Below are 19355 nucleotides of genomic sequence, written 5' to 3' on the forward strand. Positions count from 1 at the left end.
AAAGAGCAGACAGACACAGACGAGAGAAGCAATGGAGATGCAATAAGTCAGCCCGTGTGTGGCTGGAGTGTCACTCAGTCTGATCTTCAATAAACACCCCTGTGTTTCTAAGAAACTTGCCCTCTATAAAAAAAAACACTCACCAACCATAAGCAGACAAAGCACAGTGCGAAGCAATGACAAATACAGAGATGAGACCTATTCATCAGGACATGAAACATAGCCAAGGTAGAGCAAAGCCCACAGGTCAAGAAGCAGCAGTCTGTCTTCATTTAAAGGAAAGTGGAAACTCTTTTGGGGACAGCAGAGTACACCATTTTGACAAAGATGACAAGGCGGTTTGAAAGATGAGTGAAAAAGGCTAAAATAACCATCTTTAAAAAAAGTGAGAGGATGTGACACTGTTGTTGTGCTGCCCAGACATCCATCCAGACCACACTTTCATGCCAAAGCCCTGATGAGATAATGCTCAGGTTTTTTTCATAATCCCAGACTGGCAAATTAACATTGAGTAAATTAACAATTCCAATTAACATTGGTCAAGTTAGGAGAGCAAATGTGGCTTATAGATGGGGATAAATAAGTGTGTGACAGTTGTGGGTTGTGGACTCTTGAAATGTGCTTCCCTGGGGTGAATTCAGCAGTGTAAAAAGTTTATAATGGAAAACAAACAAGAAACGTTGGAATTAATAGTTCATTATTGATTTTGGACAAAATCAATATCACATGGTCAACTCAGTAGCTGTTATCGACCTTTTGATGTCATAATATCCCTCAACATATTTTGACATAGTACGAGATTTAACAGATACCTCATCAAATATATGTACAACTTGTCTCTGTTGGGTACTTTTGGAGATGAGAGTTTTAGAGTTTGGCACTGAGGCTTTTATTTTGAAATTGTATCAATTTTAACCTCTTGTTGTTTACAAGCGTTTCTCAAAATTTCCCTTGCCAACATATTTGTAAATATACTTATATGGCAATGTCAGCTGTTTAATTAAGGAGCTGGAGATGTATTTTGGAAACACACGACCACGTTGTTCGACAGAGGGCGGGAGAGACCTTCAAATCTAACTAGCATGTCTTGCAACTTGGTGCTGAATTAATTTCGGGTATTTGGCGCATGTTGCTGTATAAGACATAAGTTGAAGTCATCATTAAGTGCCTTAAAATATCCCGCACCCTCTAAAGGTCACATTTAAAGCATATTTGTCACAGACCTGATCGGTCGATTGTTTTAAGTAGCAGTGATGTCGACATTTCCGATGGAACCTGAAGGCAGCAAACGTGGACTCCTAATTGGAGTCAGATTTGCAGCGCGAGGAGTGGCTTGTTCAACTTCTGCTTCCCGAGACAGCGGAGTCATCCTCCTACTAGTTGCTCGAGCGACTAGTTTAGTAAACAACCGAGCGAAGAGCTTAGTTAAGACGATTTTAAATTGGTGGAAATATTTTCTGAAGCTGAAGGCATGTTTGTGAAGTGTTCGCGTGCTTCAGTTTGAGGTAGGTAGAATGAATACCTGCAAAGTTTTTTTTTTGTGTCAGTCATGTTGTCGCGCTCCCTTTTTCCTCGTTAAAGCGTTAACACGTCAACTTGACGTCACGTTCCTCGCTGCGTAGCTTTTGTTTATTAAGTTCTTCCTCGGTTGTGTCTTTGCGTTAGCAGACTGTCTTTACTTTAGCAGACCAAAACGTCTCCCCCCGCCACCAAGTTTTCTGCCGTTTAACGGGTCAGGCCAGCGTGTGCTGGCATGTTCCTGCTAAACGACTCATTTTCAGCTTTCTAGTATGTCATTTCCCAAACAGTCATCATCATAAAAGATGTGTCACCGTGAGACATAACGCTAACTGGTAATACGTTGAGCAACTTGCAGCTTACGTATTTTTCCTTTAACAAAACAAAATGTAACGACATGGCCTGATTGTTTTAGGACACAACATTGCAAGTATTAACTTAAATGTGCTCTCATTAACATAACTAAGTAACTTTTAAATTATTTTTAATGTTTAATTATTATTTAAGGCTATTATTACAGAGTGCATGCCTTCAGGGATGGTGTTGCAACTGAGTTTTGGGGTTTTATTTGTATTTCACTTTGCTTGTGACCTCTTTTCCCACGCAGGGTTAGGGTTGAGTCTCTAATGATGGTTCCTTCAAATGAAGCTTTCTTCAAAAGAAAATATGGTTTGTGCTTTAGAGAGCATCTTTTAATTGGACAAGGATCGGTTGGGTGTCTTCATATTGAAATGCTTATGGTTTATCTCTAGCATATGTGACTAAATGAGGATACTGAGCTTCCAAAGAGCCGTTTTATTCTTGCAGTACTTTTCAATTGTAGCTTTCCGCACAAGTGGAAACAAATAAATCTAAATACAATCAAGTAACTGCATTTATGATGTGATTTAGACTTAAAAAACTTGTGACCTGCAACTGGCTCTCACTTTATTTGCAAAATTCCCACAGATCATTCTTCTCATCAATTCACACTAGCAATAGTCTTAACTTAACAGATGTATTATCCCACAAAATTGACATAAAGATAAATTCATATAGATAATCAAAAGTGAAAGGGCGTGAATGTGGTACTTTTTTTTTGAGAAGCTATTGTACAATGCTTTGTGGATGGAGGCCCTGCAAATGAACTGTGGAAATGCAACGGCGCAGCGTTGTTGATATTCCTTTTGTTTCATCATTATTTTTGGCAACGTCAGTGTGCTTTTACCAGGGGATTGTCAAAGACGGGTGGCAGCATATGATACCTTTTTATTTTTATTTTCTCTTATAGCTACTGTGACGGCCCAACATTTCAAACACCACAGGGAAACAAATAATGTAAAACATGCAGACGGGTCAAAAAGTTAAGTTATCGTCTGGAACATTTTACAAAGGACTTTGAAAATGGTGTGTTTCCAGACTTTGTGGTTGATGCCCCAGTAACTGCTGTACCCTTGGGGTGTTGGTGCGCTATGCTGTCTATAGTTTATAGGATGACGCAACCAACAAAAATGATGAAGTCAACTTGAGGTCTTTGGGTGAAAGCGCTTCAGTCAGTGAATGAGATCATCGGATAATTGACTCCTTCAAGCCAATTGGGAGGCAAACAAGACCAGTACAGCTCAGTGCAACAGTATGTGCAAAAAGATCAAAACAAAAAGCTTACGGTGAGCACATGATCACCAAAATGGGAGGTGTAGGGAATAGATAAACTGTGACCTGGTCTGATGGTCGAAATTCTGTTTGTTCGTGGGAGTTTGGCACACACAGGATTAATCCATTCTGCACTGGTTTTAAGGTCTGAGTTTTATTTGCACGCATTCGGCACCATATAGCAGTTTGAATGTCACTGACAGTTTATCTGATAATGTGGACACAAAATGTTCTCCGTGTAATACTTATTTATTGTTACAGTGACATACATCTTGAAGACACTTGAGAGAAAATTGCCTGACCAGGGCCGCAACTGATGATTATTTTCATCATCGATTAATCTGTGAATTATTTTCTCAATTGATCTTTTAATAATTTGGTCTTCAAAATGTCAGATGTTTTATTAAAATAAATACCTTTTTGGTCTATAAAATTCACTGTCATAGGAGACTAAGAAAACCTGCAAGTAATTTTAGTTTGGTTATTTTGCAAAGAAGTTTATTAAAATTAATAAATTATCAGAATTGCTGCCAATACATTTGTATACAATACATCTGTTACTTATCATTTCTGCTCTAGAACTGACCGCTTCTACATTTATGGAAATTTAAGCATCAATGAATAGATTTAAATGCAAATGCTTTACCATCTGCATCCTCGCAAAAATACTTGCTGGTGTTGAATGAATGAAATAAGATGTTTCTGGTGGGAAGACATGATGGTGTGTGTCAGTGGATGTTTACTCTAGCTTCCCAGCTCAAATTTCAAGATAAGAGGCGGGACTAAGATAGTATTGTATGACAGTTGAAGTCTTGCGTTGTCTTTTGGAAACCATGCGCGCCGGTTTTCAGCCTTTCCCAGAGACGAGTCTTTGTCAGTCTCCAGATTTTTCAAATCTCTTTAGCGGTGCAGCTGACAGGGATCCATCATGTGGTTCAGTCTAGCTCTTGTTGGGACTTCCAGGCTGACTGTCATGTATGGCGGCGTTTCTCTGCAGTGTGTGCAGGACAGGGAGCATTTACTTCATGTCCGCCAGAGGTATGCTGCATATTCAGTGTCACATTAACCGTATCGTTATGTACTTTCTGAACATGAGATGATTGCTAAATTATCTGTTTTCATTGCTGAGTATTTAAAGAAATGTACATATGTTTGTGCTTCATATTCTGTGATTAAAGCCGTAATGCATTCACTTTGATAATATATTGACCTCATAGTATTGCATATGGATTAGAGCTGAAACATTTAGTCAATTAATTGATTAATCCAACAAAAAATGAATTGGAATTCTTTTTCCTAATAGTCAAAATATTGTCTCAAGCTAAAACTGTGGTTACTGCTGCTTGTACAATCAACTGATTGGAACAAATTATTGGCAATTAAATTAATTATAACAAATAATTGTTAGTTGCAGCCCAAATGGATTAAAACAAATCTTCTTTAAGTGAAATGTGTAATTTTTTAGTTTGTTCATTTATTCAAAGGATATCAACTATAATCAGTTAAATGATCAAATATCAGTCAATATTTTAGTTTCATCTGCTTGTGCTTGATTTATTTATGGGTATATTTACAGATTTGTGTGTCCACATACATGTGAGGGGGGTTAGAAACAACTGTTTTTTCTGTGGTAGTAACGGGACACCTTATTGGCAAACTGATGAAGGATGCTGAGCAGACCACAGGAGGTCTTCACTAACCCAAATGTAAATATTTTATGGCATGACTGAAACAATTGTGAGAATATGCACCTGATTGCAGGCTACATTGTCATTGTAGGGTAGAGTTGACATGTATTCAAAGTACGTAAGTCTATGCACCAATCCGATATCAGGTATTCATATAATGTAAGTCAACTAAAGCTCCACAGGAACGACAACAACAAAACCTGTCACTCGATACCCGATCCGTAGATCCTGCCCAATCGGCAAAATAGTACTAGACACCTGTGGTTAAACACTCTTGTGTACCCTATATTTTCACTGATAATGCTACGTTGTGAAAAACTAATTTCTGTTGAAATCGGCAGGAGGAAAGATAGTTACGCTAGCTGTTAGCTGCTGGTGGGCAGCACAGTCTTGCTTAGGTAAATAATGAAGGTAACAGCTGGTAACGGAGGCGCCATTGAGTAACAATATAATGCGCTCAAGGTTCAAGGCCATTGAATAAGAATTAGTATTTGGCTTGGATAAATTATAACGTTATCATGATGTGATAAAATGTAGTTTTTGTCAGAGGAAGCAGCTTTAATGTAACATGGGTTTTTCTAATGCTGAGGCACCATATTGTTTCTCCCCCTAGAGGGCACATCGGTGCAGACGAGTGGATTTATCTTGAACGGCTATGTTACTGGAGGCTTTGGAGGGATTGGTGGGATTTGCCTCAAGCTATCATTGAGAATTATGGAAAATAACAAATAATGCATCTCATTAAAACATATACAACATTATTTTTGACAGGTTGGCAGGACAATTCCTGTCCATTCTGCCTGCGGCTGAATGCTCTTTTGTGTTAAGCAAATAGCCCTATGGGTTCACTGGAGCCACTTAAAGTAGCTATAATTACCACTGAGATCTGGCCTAATTGGAAGTGACACACACCATCAGGTGGCTTAGAGATGCAGGATACCAATGGCTAAGTCATAGAGGAATACGACAATCAGCTAAACCATTCTCTCTTTGTTCTTTTCTTCTTGCGAACAATTTGTTGTTAATCTGTGCTCACTTAAACAAAAGGTTTCTAGCCCCAGCTCTGGACCATTAAGGTCAATGTGAACGCTGAGCGGATTAAGTCCTTTTTGTTTTGCTGTTACCACGGGTTAGCAGGGAGCTTCGACGGACAGCAGCAGATCCAAGGGAGCCCTGTTTTCATTATTTTTATGAAATTGGTGCGCTGTGTGCGTTATGTGTATGCACGTGAAGGAAGAGAAGGTAAATGGTGTTGTGCTGAAAGAGCTGTTTGCGCTCCAGAAAGTGATCGGGAAACGTGAAATGTCCGTCGTGTCAAACTGTCTTAAGTGCATCAGAATGGGCAGAGGCAACAGGTACGTGGGCTTGGGCATTGATATGTCCATTTGCAGTGACTCAAGATAATGAATTGTTCTGTTGTCAGGAAGCATGGTAATTTAGACTAGGAAATGAGTGACTTGTGTGGAGCCACAATTGGTCATTTATACATTAAGTTGACAGGATAATAAATGAATAACTCATGCAAGAAATACAACATAGTTTTTCTTTTTTGTCTGGGCCAGCAGACCTTAACAACTGTAACCATCAATTTCCTAAAGCATTTTGTTTGGAGGTCAGGAGACGGACCGGGAGGAAGTGTCTGTCTAGGAGCCCTAACTTTGTGTCTCTCAGGGTGCCTAAAAGTCCACATGGAAGGAGAGTACTCTCGCTACCTTCGAGAGCTAGCTGTCTAACCCATTCTTGTTTTGATGGGTGTTGAGAGATATCAGAAAACAAGCCTCAAGTCATAGACCTGTAATTATTCAAATGAAAATTTATGCTGGCAAAATGTAATTTTGTTTTCATATGATATGCAAAATCCGCGTGTACCTCAAAACTCAATTCAGCAGATTTCATTTCTGTACAATTACTGTAAAAGAAAAGCAATTTAATTCAGCTTGTAAACACAAAACTCTTACTAGGTCTGAATACAGAAAGGTAAATTATTGTTTCATCCAAGTTTAGGATCTGTCAACTGGAATAAATTACATTCAACTCTCACTGTATCTTGAAAATGCATCCTATAAATGAAGTAAACGATGGTTGTCCTGTACACCCATGCATGACTGGATTTGTTTTACAATCCTATGATGCAATCCGGTTTCTTTTTTTTTCTTTACTGACAGTTTGATGTTGACTAAAACAGGTGATCTTGTTTTTTTGGAAGGGTGTGGAGACTATTCAATGGTAGTCATTATCACAGACACTTCAGAGTTTTGTGTTCATAGTTAAATGTAACCATCTTCATTCCTGGATCATTTGAGTTTTTAGGCCCACGACAGACAGGAAATGCTCCGTCCTATTTTGAATTTAACGTTCTTTGTCTGTGACTTCACATGGTCTGGACTTCTCTTGGCTTTACATTTGCTGTTTCTGTATCTATATAGTTGCTTAAAATTGGCAATTAGAAATCAATTAATTAATAAGTTGATCAACAAAACATAAATTAACAAAGGTTTTAATAATTGTTGTTATCCTTGTAAGTTGTCAGACAAGCATTCAGTGATTCTAGCCTCTCAAATGTGAGGATTTGCAGACTTACTTTGACATTTGAACGTGATGTAAAGTATTATTGAATTATTTGGGGTTTGAACCCCTACCAACCAGCAAGAATGCTCGCTCCCACAGACCGGTTAGATTATTCTTCTTTCTTTAAGAAAGTAGTCCGAATCGCAACTGTTGCCTGTATAAAAGACACCTGACCACAGAATAAATTAATCAGATTCACGCCTCTCCACCATGGACTATTGACAAGACCAAGCTGTCTAAGGACGTCAGGGACTAGATTGTAGCCCTTCACAAGGCTGGAATGAGAACAAGACAATTGTTGGTGCTATTATTTGGAAATGGAAGAAACAATGACCATCAATCGCCTCGGCCTGGGGCTCCACGCAAGATCTAGCCTCTTGGGGTATCAAGGATCATGAGAACGGTGAGGGATCAGCCCAGAACTACACCGTCTGAAGTTCGCCAATGAACACCTGCATGATTCAGAGAAAGCTTGGGAGAAGGTGATGGGACCAAACTCAAGCTCTTTGGCATCAACTCAACTTGCCGTGTTAGGGTGTTTCTCTGCGAAGGGCACAGGACGACTTTACCGCATCGAGGGGAGGATGGACGGGGCCATGTACCGGGGAAATCTTGGCTGAAAACCTCCTTACCTCATCCAGGACACAACTGGGGCATGGATGGGTCTTCCAGGGCGACTGACCCAAATTATACGCCCAATGCAACAAAGGAGTGGCTCAAGAAGAAGCACATTAAGGTCATGGAGTGGCCTAGCCAATTCTCCGGACCTTAATCCCATAGAAAATCTGTGGAGGGAGCGGAAGCTTTGAGTTGCCAGGCAACAGCCTTGAAACCTTAAGGATTTGGAGAGGATCTGCAAAGAGGACTGGACCAAAATCCCTCCTGAGATGTCCGCAAATCTGGTGACCAAATACAAGAAACTTCTGACCTTGCAATGGTTCCTCCACCAACTACTGAGTCATGTTTTGCTCGGGGAACAAATACTTATTTCACACAATCGAATGAAAATCAATTCATAACTTTTATATGATATATTCTGTTTGTCACTGTTAACATAAACCATGACAATTATAGACCGTTCATTTCTTTGTCAGTGGGGAAACTTACAAGATTGGCAAAGGGATCAAATAATGATTTACTCCACTGCATGTCCATGCTAATGTAAAGTAGAGGTATAATTTAGCTCCTGATCCTTATGCAGTGTGAAGTATTTCAGAAATGTCTTGAGTTTTGGACATAGTTCACATTCGTGTCTCACATAGTTCCCGCTTCCCTGCAGGATGGAGTCATCGTGTCTGGACCTGGCTCTGGAAGGTGAGCGGCTCTGTAAGGCTGGTGACTATCGTGCCGGTGTGTCCTTCTTTGAGTCTGCAATCCAGGTTGGAACAGAGGACCTTCAAATCCTTAGTGCCATCTACAGCCAGCTGGGCAATGCCTACTTTCACCTACAAGAGTTTAACAAAGCCCTGGAGTACCATCGCCATGACCTCACACTTACTAGGTAAACAGTTTCACTTCCTTAATAATTGTTTTAAACTCATACCCTCGTTTTGAACCCTTTTCGTATGGCCCTGACAGCCATTACGAAAAGATTCAGAATTACCTGGGTTTTTTTGCAGATAAAATATTGGACCTGTGCATACTAGTTTTATGGAGGTCTCTAACAATATATTCTGAACAACACTACAATATTTTAAAATCTCCATAATTTAAATTTCTAGAATCGATCTCCACTGCATCGCTGCTTGCGACTGTAAATTACTTTCTCGCCTGTTGTTTCTCAACTCGTACATTTTAGTAATCTATTAATCTTCCAGTCTAATAATTTCCTCATGTGTTTTTTCTTCTTTGAAATCCCAGAACCATTGGAGATGAACTTGGTGAAGCAAAAGCCAGCGGCAACCTTGGCAACACATTAAAGCTTTTAGGACGGTATGATGAAGCAGTGGTTTGTTGCCAAAGACATTTGGATATCACCAGAGCCATGTATGACAAGGTGGGCCATATTTTAATGGTATTTTAGAACTAAAAGGAAGTAATTTAGTTGCAGCTGAATCTTTTCTTTAGTTCTTTTATCTTAATAAACTGACACTAGATGGCTTTTTAGTGTTCTGTAATTGACTAAAAGGCCTGTTTGTTTTGATTAAAATGAATGGATCCAAATTTGTTTTCAATCAATACCACATGACTTGCTCAGCAGCCACAGAATAGTTTTGGTGTGCACGATGACGGCGAAGCGCCTGCGCAGCAACATCTAGAATAGTTTGCCAGCCCGCAGGCAAACACAAGCAGGTCTGGTGTCAATGTATTTTAAGTATGTAATTACAGCACTGGTCACTCTTGTTTCCGTCTGTGAAAATCTGGTGTGCGTGCTGTAGGTTGGGCAGGCTCGAGCGCTGTATAATTTCGGGAACGTTTACCACGCCAAGGGCAAGAGCATCTGCTGGACTGGAGCCGAGCCAGGAGAGTTCCCAGAGGAGGCCAGGATCGCCCTGAGGAAAGCTGCACAGTACTATGAGTGAGTTGGTATCACCAAACATTGGATATTTGTTGTTTTGCATTTATTTTGAAAGTCCTGAGGAATTACTTCATTCCTCAGACCAAGACCTCAACTGCAGAATCACAGGTTTGATCTCCACAATAAACTGAGTTAGTTTTAGTTTGTTTGTGTCATTCCAAACATCTGACACAACCCACATGGGGATTACAAGAAAATGGCTTTTTTACAAATCAATTTAAACTGTGAACAGTCAACTCAATCTTTGTGCATTATTCATATCCATACGTTCAGCTGGGCAAATAATGCATTTTGCATTAAGTAATGTACATCATTTTCAGGACCATATTCATATTTTATCATCAGCCCCACTTCTCTGCTTTTTGTAAATTTGCCAGCCAAGATCCTCAAATATAAAATGTAACCAACTCAAAGCTGGTTGATTTTGTAACAAAAAGCTTTCTCTGACTCACATATTGGCTGCATCAACTTTGACCTTTTGGCAATGTTGATGAAGTTGTTGATGAAGTTGTTCTCCCTCTTGGTCCAATTAGGTTGTAGGTAAAATACTGCTAACTGACATGTAGCCATGATGGTATTAGGCAGTATATATAATGTTGAGTGTGAAGTTTAGTCTTGACCAGTAAAATACAGTTTTGACACAATTATTTCAAGTTAAGATCCACTTACTTACAAATCAAGTGCTGGTACTTTAAATTACTTACTAGCCCCCACACTCATTTAAAATGTGTGAATATTATTTTGTCAAGGGTATATACACTCAAGCCTAGTTAATTAATTTAAAGGATTGTTTCTGTTGTGACTGCTCTTACGTTGCCGGAAAAAAACATAATTTCTATGAAAACTAAGCAATCAAAAACGTCAATGTGTTTCTTTTGATGTTTTTATTTCAATTTTATTTTTTTACAAAGAGCAAACCTGTTCCTGGTGAAGGACTTAAGCGATCAGGCAGCCCAAGGTCGTACCCATGGGAACCTTGGAAACACTTACTATCTTCTGGGAGACTTTGAAAAAGCAGCAGATGCACACGAAAAGGTAGGTTGCAAATGTGTGTGTCTTCAGTGTCTGCTACACATCCCCTGCTTCCAGTTGGATTTGTTCTGTGTATTTTTTAAGGCTTTTTACAGGCAAGAAACATTAGTTGATATTTGACTCATTTTGTGAAAGAAACAGTGTGTAGAAATGACACGTCTAGTGGTGAGGTTGCAGATTGCAAGCAACAACATACCCCTCACCTCTCTCTTTCCAAGCGTGTCGCAGAACTATGGTGGCATTCAGGTTGGGAAAGGTATCCCTGGGACTTTATTACTACTAGGAGCTGCTCTTATCAATACGACCAAATTCAGAACAGGATTAGAAGTTATTTATGATTTTAGATATAACTAAATATTGGGGGGTGGGTGGACGAGCGAGCTCAGCCCCGACAGAGAGAGGAGATGCACGCTGCAGCGTGAAAATATATTACACCAAAACATTAAAAAGCAGTGCCGGTTTAATTTTTCCAGTGCCTATCCTTACCTTCACATAACCTAAAATTACGAAAGGTTGTCACTGGAGCCGGTGAGCTGCTGTAGAAACATGCCGGTGAAACATGGTGGACCCGCTGCCGGCGTAGACATAAATAGCTTTTCCTAAGCTATCAAAACCTTAACGATTCTTAGTTTCAGGTCATTATATTCTAAGGAAAACATAGTTATGCATAATATATTACATTTATGACAATTACCCCCCCGCCTACATGTTACACACTGTTTTCTAAAGTTTTTGTTCGTATTCCTTCTTTTTCCACCCACCTCACCTTTTATTCTGAGTAATGTGCATCCTCCTGTTTGTCCTGTTGGCAGCGGCTGCTCATCGCCAAAGAGTTTGGGGATAAGTCTGCTGAGAGGAGGGCCCACTGTAACCTTGGCAATGCTCACATATTCCTCAGCCAGTTTGAAGTGGCGGCTGGTCATTACAAGTGAGTAAACAAGGGAGGCTGGAGGCCTTTCTCACATTCTAATGGTCTTTGACGGATATCTCTGTATGTCTTCATCATACACAGACAAAACGTGCACTGATGACATTTTTCATTTTCGCACAGTCCTGACCCTGTAATACTGTTTCTTCTTTGTACTGTAAACGCTTAATCGACAAAAGCAAGATGTAAGAATGGGTTTTCTTTGAAAAACTTTAGTTTATGTCCTATTTCGCATTTATAAGCAGTATATGGCCATTTTATAAATTGGTTGTAACATACTTTAATGTAGTTTGAGCAAATATGTGTTTTATTTATCAGCAGGTATAACTCCTCCTCTAGGCATTCATAAGTGAAGGCTATAAACAGAAAATGAATCATAATATAGTAAGTTAGAATATAAAATAGGTCTTCATAGTTGAAGTTGACATTGCTGACAAATACTGTAAATTAATGACAATGTAATTAATAATTAACATAAATCACCAGATTCAGATTAATTTTTATCTGCAGTTGCTGGCAGGTCGATGGTCTTAAAACAAAAGAGTACATAAGCACAGACCCATAAATATGTAAGCACAATGAAATGCACAGAACCATAAGCACAATTTAAAAGTGCATAAGCACATAAGGAAATAAGAATATCCTTAAATCTGCTTACAAGTGTTGTGGTCATATAAAGAAGACAATGTTTTGAATACAACAAAGTCATGTATAACCACCACGGACCTGTACAGATATGTAGTTGTTGATTACATTCCAAAGTTTTAATCCAGTATTTTCTTGATATAGAGGACCTTGGACAATTGCAACAAAGAAAGTAGCAGATGACTATCATTCTCCTGCTCCCACCCTAGACATTCCTTGACCGTCTTCCTCCTCTTCTGTTTCGCCCCCAGGAGGACTCTGCAGCTGGCCAGGCTTTTGAAGGACAAAGCCGTGGAGGCCCAGGCCTGTTACAGTCTGGGCAACACCTACACACTACTGCAAGACTATGAGAGAGCCATTGATTACCACCTCAAACATCTGGTCATTGCTCAGGACCTCAATGACAGGTATCGGCAATAAAAGCCATTTGTTGTCAGCTTTCTGCCAAACTGTCTTTGAAGTATAATGAAAACGAACAGTTTCAAAGTGGGTGGCCTCTGAACTAATTACCTGCCACAATTTGGTGGCATTGCTGCCAACACCCATGAAGCTACAATTATACAGCAACACACTGAAAAGCAGAGAAAGTCAGACAGGAACAGCACTTAGGCTCTCTCTCATGGGATTTAATGTCACTAACACAGAATAACAGCTATGAGATGCCAGAAAAGATGCAAATGGATCTTTTATTAAGCACTCTTTACTCTTTTATAGATTGCATTTTAAATTAGCTCCTTACATGAAAAGCATGACAACTTGTTTCCCTTCACCATACAGATCAAATCAGTGTTTATAGGTTTTTCCACTATAACATCTCCACGAACAAAGCAATGCTGTTGTTCTTATCGTGGGAGGCACTGTCTATTTTTACAGTCTGAGGAAAAGGAACCAAGATTTATGCTAAAATAAACAAACTGTGTATGTATGTATAGTTGTATGTATGTATATAGTTAGTTAGTTATTATTATGTGATTATTGGTTTTGAAAATATCTCTTTACTCATACAAATATTCTTCCCATAAATACAAACTTATTCGTGAAAAAAGTAACGGAGAATATTTGCACCCTATGTGAAATGTGAGATTGAATTTACTCAAAATATTGACTTGTTGAATCCCAGCTGTACCAGCTCATGTTAAGATCAGGTTTTTGCGATTGTACTGCATGAAAGCTTGCTGAATGCCCTTCCCATTCTTGCGTAATCTCAGCTAAAGTTGATCAGCCTGTTTGTGTCTGCTGCAGAGTTGGTGAAGGAAGAGCATACTGGAGTCTGGGAAATGCTCACACCGCCCTGGGGAATCATCAGCAAGCCATGTACTTTGCTGAGAAACATCTGGAAATTGCTAAAGAGGTGACTGTTTACTGTTTACCTACTCCCTCAGGGTGCAATCAGTAGCTGCCATCAGGCCACACACCCCTCTAGTGGTTGCAAGGGGAACAGCAATGAATAGTGTATTTTTCGTAAGCAGCGTTTGTTTGTCTACATTCATGAAGGATTTTTACAGACAAACAAACTGCAAAGCCAGTGTAAAAAATTACTTAACAGTAGTTTAATGTGTCTTTTGTTTTGGAGTCATATGCTTACATTAGCTTTGATGTTGCAGACTGGAGACAAAAGTGGCGAGGTGACAGCCAGGATGAACTTGTCGGACCTACGGCTGGTCGTAGGCCTGAAGTCCAACTCCAACATTCACCCCAACATCTTCCGCAACACCAACACTAATAGCTCTGCTCTGCCAGTCAGCTACCAGGGTTTCCCCAGCCTCCAAGGTAAATGTGCACTCCCCAAAAAAGCATGTCATTTTCAAGAGATTTTGACAAATCCCTTTTGGAGCAGTATTCCATTACATTTGTGAATCTGTGTAATTCAATTTTTAGATGCATGATTTCCAGAAACTGTAAAATAATCTTTATGCACACATTTAGATATTATCTAAAACATTCCAGAAAAATAACTTTTTCCGATCTCCAGGAGAGGCCATCTTTTATTGTGAGTTTTAGTTTTATTTTAGAGGTTTTTGACCTCTAGCCGTGCTTTGGATGCACTCACATGTGTATGCAGGTGACGTGGTACACAGTCCTACATGAATTTAAACCATCCAGTAAACTTCACCAGCACACCTTAAAAACACAGTTTTCCTGTAGTTGCGAAAGTTATGTATAAATATTAAGTGCCCACACTATTGAATTTTGTATCTTTTTTTTCAGGGGTCAAGTCTTCAGCAAGGATACTTGGCAGTGCAGAGAACCTGGGACTGAGTCCAAGTCCTGACAAAAAACAAACTGGAGATTCATCTGCTCATCCAGTATGTATGAAATTACTTGAAATATAGAACATTGTCTTTGTAAGCTCCACTCTGCTTGTCATTATAAAGTTATTATTTTATTTTTAGATAATCTTAATATGGTTATTTTTTTTCAACTAACTGCTGTTGTGACAAAGAGTGCACGAAAGTGGAGAGTGCCGTTTTCCTGAATTTGGTGCTTCGCAACTGTCTTGGTTTTAATTGGAAGATTAATAACCAAGTCAGCCTTCTGCTTCAGGAACATGTGGCCTGACATGAGAAGAGACTTGTGTTCTTGTCATGTACAATATAATACATTTTCCTTTTCCCCAAGAATCTGTTCACCCAACCCATAGTGTTAACACGGTTAAAACGGTAAACCTGTGACATTGAATCTGTCAGTGATGTTCAATTACAATTGTCAACCTCGATGCACTTTGAATGTACAGGACTGGGAAGAGGACGTATTCCCCGGATCTTCAAAAAACCACACAATCAAGGCTTCTACGAAGCTCTTCCTCTTCCATCGGCTGAAAAGCAAGAAGCAGAAGAACCCCAAATCCTTTCCTAAAGACCAGGATGAAAACCGCACCGAGCACTCGGCTCCTGAGCTGGAAGCGCCGGTGTCTCCGAAGGTGTTTCTAAATATACTAGACTGTCCTGCTCACTCATAACATCCATGGAACCCACACGATGAGCAATGATGATTCACACTCGATACAAAGTTAAAAGTGAAACATGTATCCTATGACATAGCCTCATTTCCTAAGAGTTTTTCCCACATACAGTTTTAAGGCTGAATGAGGAAAAGTTTCTGTGTTGCAATGTCGGATTGTTCCAAAACTATATCAGACTTCAGTTTGTGTGGGGAAAAAAAAAAAGTCAAGTTCAGTCAATTTTTAAATTGATAGTTAATGAAAACGCCTTTTGTATTGTGGTGTCAGAAATGACCTCTTTCTGTCCACACACAGGAATAATCATATCCACTCATCCTCCAGCATAACTAGTTGGTTTTTCCGTTTGTTTTTTTCTTCTTGTGTAGCATAGACTACAACTTGCATTTTGTTATGCAACCCTGTTTTGCAGAATGATGCACTGTGAAAGTCCAGCTTGCACTTGTTTTTAATTTAATTTAAAAAATCTTCCCAAGAGGATTACACTGGGTGTAGTACATATTTGCAGATCAAAGCAGTATCTGTTTAATCAATAATTAAAAAAGGGCACTTTTGTTTTTGTAAAAGTGCCCATCACAATTGTCCAGTATTTCCCAAAAATAATCAACTATTTCTCAGAATCCCAATACGTTTGTTACCTGTCAGATGACAAATCAACAAATCGTTTTAGCCCAAAACTAAAAGTGGCTTCTGTAACAGGAGTTAAGTAGGAGGTGCCTCTATGTTCATGCTGTTAATCCTTTCCTTTCTTTCCTGTATTTTGATTGCTTTCATTAAACGCCTGCTAACCTGATCGGAATAATAATCTGATGTCATGTTCTAATGTTACTTTTTTTTTTTTTTTTACACTCTAGCCTGGATCTCGGGACACGATTGGAGAGGATGGCTTTTTCGACCTCCTCTCTCGTTTCCAGGGCAACAGAATGGACGACCAAAGGTGCTCCCTGCTGGACGGCCAGAGCCCCCCCACTGCTCCTTCCTCTCCTTCCTCCACCCCACCTGTAGCTGAAAGGAAACGTGAGTCAGCCCCTTGTGTTCACACCATATGTAATAGTACCATTTTCTGACTTAAGTTATTTTCTTATTAAACTATAAGTTTGTCCTTCTTTAAAGACAAGCCGATTAGTCTTCATATTTAGTCGCCCTGGTGGCGAGTCAGTTTTGCTCCTATGGTGTGAATGCAGCGTGTGTCCTTCACGTAGTAAATATTGTGCCATCCTTCGTGTTTGTGTCAAAGATGACTTAAAGTAATAAGCCACCCAAAATCTATGACTTGAGTATCAAACACTCGCTGTTTCTTGCCATGAAGTGTATTATAAAAGGTGTGCGGTGTCATCCTTCACTGAAGAAAGCAGCTTCTGTTTTTACTTTTTGCCCATCTTGAAAATAGTTATTGATGAACTCCTCTTGTATTGGTCATGAATCCAAGCTCAAAGCATTCATGGAAACATTTTTTATAGCCAACCATAAAAAACAAGTATATGATGCTCAAAAGATAGATTTTGGTTGGAGCGTTGCTGTAAATTTCATTGAATAATATCTCATCCTTTTGAAACTAATTTCTGTGGTCGTCTTTCTTCTACAAACTGAGAATGAACTGCTGGTTAGCGGAGTAAAAAGGCACAACTCAGTTGCCAATTGTAACACACCATACACCATATGTTACAAATTCCACCCAGATAATAAGTACCTCTGTTTCTAGCTATTTTGGAGTGCGAAATACCGTTGCAGGATCCTGGTCATTTCCTGGAGCTGCTGGCCAGCTCCCAGGCCCGTCGTCTGGACGACCAACGAGTCAGCCTGAGCCATTTTCCTGGCTTACGTCTCAGCACATCCAACCCGCCTCGTACACCCTCCACCTCCAGCACAGACCCACTCCCCCCTCAAGGTGACGACATATTGCAGATTTTTGTCATCTCCATCAGTACCACTACTCAGTCCGTGGCTAACACTCATTTCTCGTCCCAGCCCCGATCTCCAGTACAGATTCGGCTCACATACCCTCCCTATACAGTCGCCTCGAGGCCAGTGCTGAGCAGCCTGAAGGGGATGATGTCTTCTTCGATATGCTAGTAAAGTGCCAGGTGAGGAAAAATAAATCCAGTATGTTGCCTCCTGCGCAACAATACAGTAATTATTTTTTTTTGTCATTTTGTGAATAATGCCCTACTAAATGTTAAGGTGTCCTGAAAAGAACTACGTAGTTTGGTAATTTCAGAGAGAAAGCCAAATAAATATGAATATAATTGTTATTCTCTAGGCATATTTAATTGTATGCTTCTCTGTGCAAAGGTTTAACATGTGTGCACAGACTAAAATCATACATTTAGTTTCAAATTGTATGGTTCTTTACTGGAAACTTCTTGGAGACAATAAGCTTGAGCTATATCCTTTTCAACCACTTTTTTGAAAGTCATAGATGCTCTTTTCGAGAGTTCAGTACAGTTATTGCAATTTATTTTCTTCCGTTTACAGAGTGGGAAGGTGTATACAACATTCATTTAAGGGGTCATTTAAAAGCAATTTAAACATTTCAGCACTGACACTGGACAAAACCATCTTGGTGCCTTTTAGTATTTATTGCTCACACACAAATAAACAGATGTATTTCTCAAACACTTGCATTTGTACATTGTATTTACATAGTATAAACATCTGAGAAACCTAATTGATTGAGAGCTTTCCACTGTCAGTGATGCACATGTGGCTCCTTGTGCTCTTGATATGCATTAGCTCATATAATTGCACTCATAGCTGTTTCTCGTCGATGCTTTAGGGCTCCCGACTGAACGACCAGAGGTGTGCTGCTCCACCTTCTAAAACTAAGGGAGCAACTGTTCCAGATGAAGATTTTTTCAGTCTCATCCAGCGTTCCCAGTCCAACAGGATGGAGGAGCAGCGAGTCGTGCCACCGTCTGGCGTAACCCAATCCAAACCAGACTGACTTCATGAGTGAAAAATCACTTCGGAGATGAGATGAAGTAACCAAGCTTCCTTTTTTTTATCAAGTTGTTTTTTTGGAACCACAATACTTGTGCAAGGCTGCAAGAGACACTATAAGGAATCAAGGTCTCAAACATTACAACACTGGTCATTGCGACTGTAAACGTAGGAATTTAGGCGTTCAAGACATATGGACTTGTTTTAAGATGTCTGACAGCATCTCTGGGTAGTCATCACCTTTTTTGTGGTGCCCCATGCTGAGTGTTTTAATCAAAGACCTCTACCGGTGGCGTCTGCATCAAGCCATTCACACAAACTGGGTTGTGTTTGTTGGACTAAAGGACATAAACCAAGATGAAGGGATTATATGAATCTATCTCAAGCAATTAAGCAAATTGGAATGCATATTCTGCCTATTTGCGATTCTATTAAGGCGGTAAGAGCAGTACATCTTGACTTTATCTTTCCAACAACAACTCAACATTTTCTCTGGGGGAGTAAAGGTCCACATCCACCGCTACTACTGCAGTAGTGACTATTTGAGCCATTTCTGGTATCTATCGGCCTCCCAATATGGCTTCTCAAGACTTGTTATGGAGTTATTATTGCCATGACCAGAAATGTAATTTGTACCTTTTGCAACATTACAACGAATTAATTAATCTGAGGAGAAAATAAATGTAATTGTAGCTTTTGTATTGGAACCTTCTCTTGACAATGGAGAAATTAAATCTTGTGAGTTTACAGTTCACTCATTTATTCAACCTTGATTTATCTTCAGTGTACAACATTGGGATCCTTCCAAATGACATGCAAATGTTAGTCTGACAACTATTTTACCATCTACATATCAGTATAAATAAGTGCATTTAAAAGTGCTCTGTGTCATAAAGGACAGACTTCATTAGTGTCTCCAGCTCTGTC

At 39.5% G+C, this 19355-nt stretch overlaps 1 protein-coding gene across 1 annotated transcript; it reads left to right on the plus strand.

Annotated features, from left to right (window-relative positions):
* The first annotated feature begins 1414 nt into the window (after positions 1–1414).
* LOC306738831 (G-protein-signaling modulator 2-like) lies at positions 1415–19317 on the plus strand. Its single transcript, XM_079220753.1, has 15 exons — positions 1415–1505; positions 8686–8907; positions 9267–9402; positions 9785–9924; positions 10836–10959; positions 11769–11884; positions 12781–12936; positions 13772–13880; positions 14134–14299; positions 14738–14835; positions 15264–15449; positions 16343–16505; positions 17191–17376; positions 17457–17572; positions 18265–19317. Exons 2-15 carry the CDS (start codon positions 8687–8689, stop codon positions 18430–18432), a joined length of 2085 nt encoding a protein of 694 aa, XP_079076879.1. The 5' UTR covers positions 1415–1505; position 8686; the 3' UTR covers positions 18433–19317.
* Positions 19318–19355: the final 38 nt, after the last annotated feature.

Source organism: Taurulus bubalis, assembly GCF_910589615.1.
Source record: "Taurulus bubalis genome assembly, chromosome: 7".
In the NCBI taxonomy this organism is placed as follows: Eukaryota; Metazoa; Chordata; class Actinopteri; order Perciformes; family Cottidae; genus Taurulus; species Taurulus bubalis.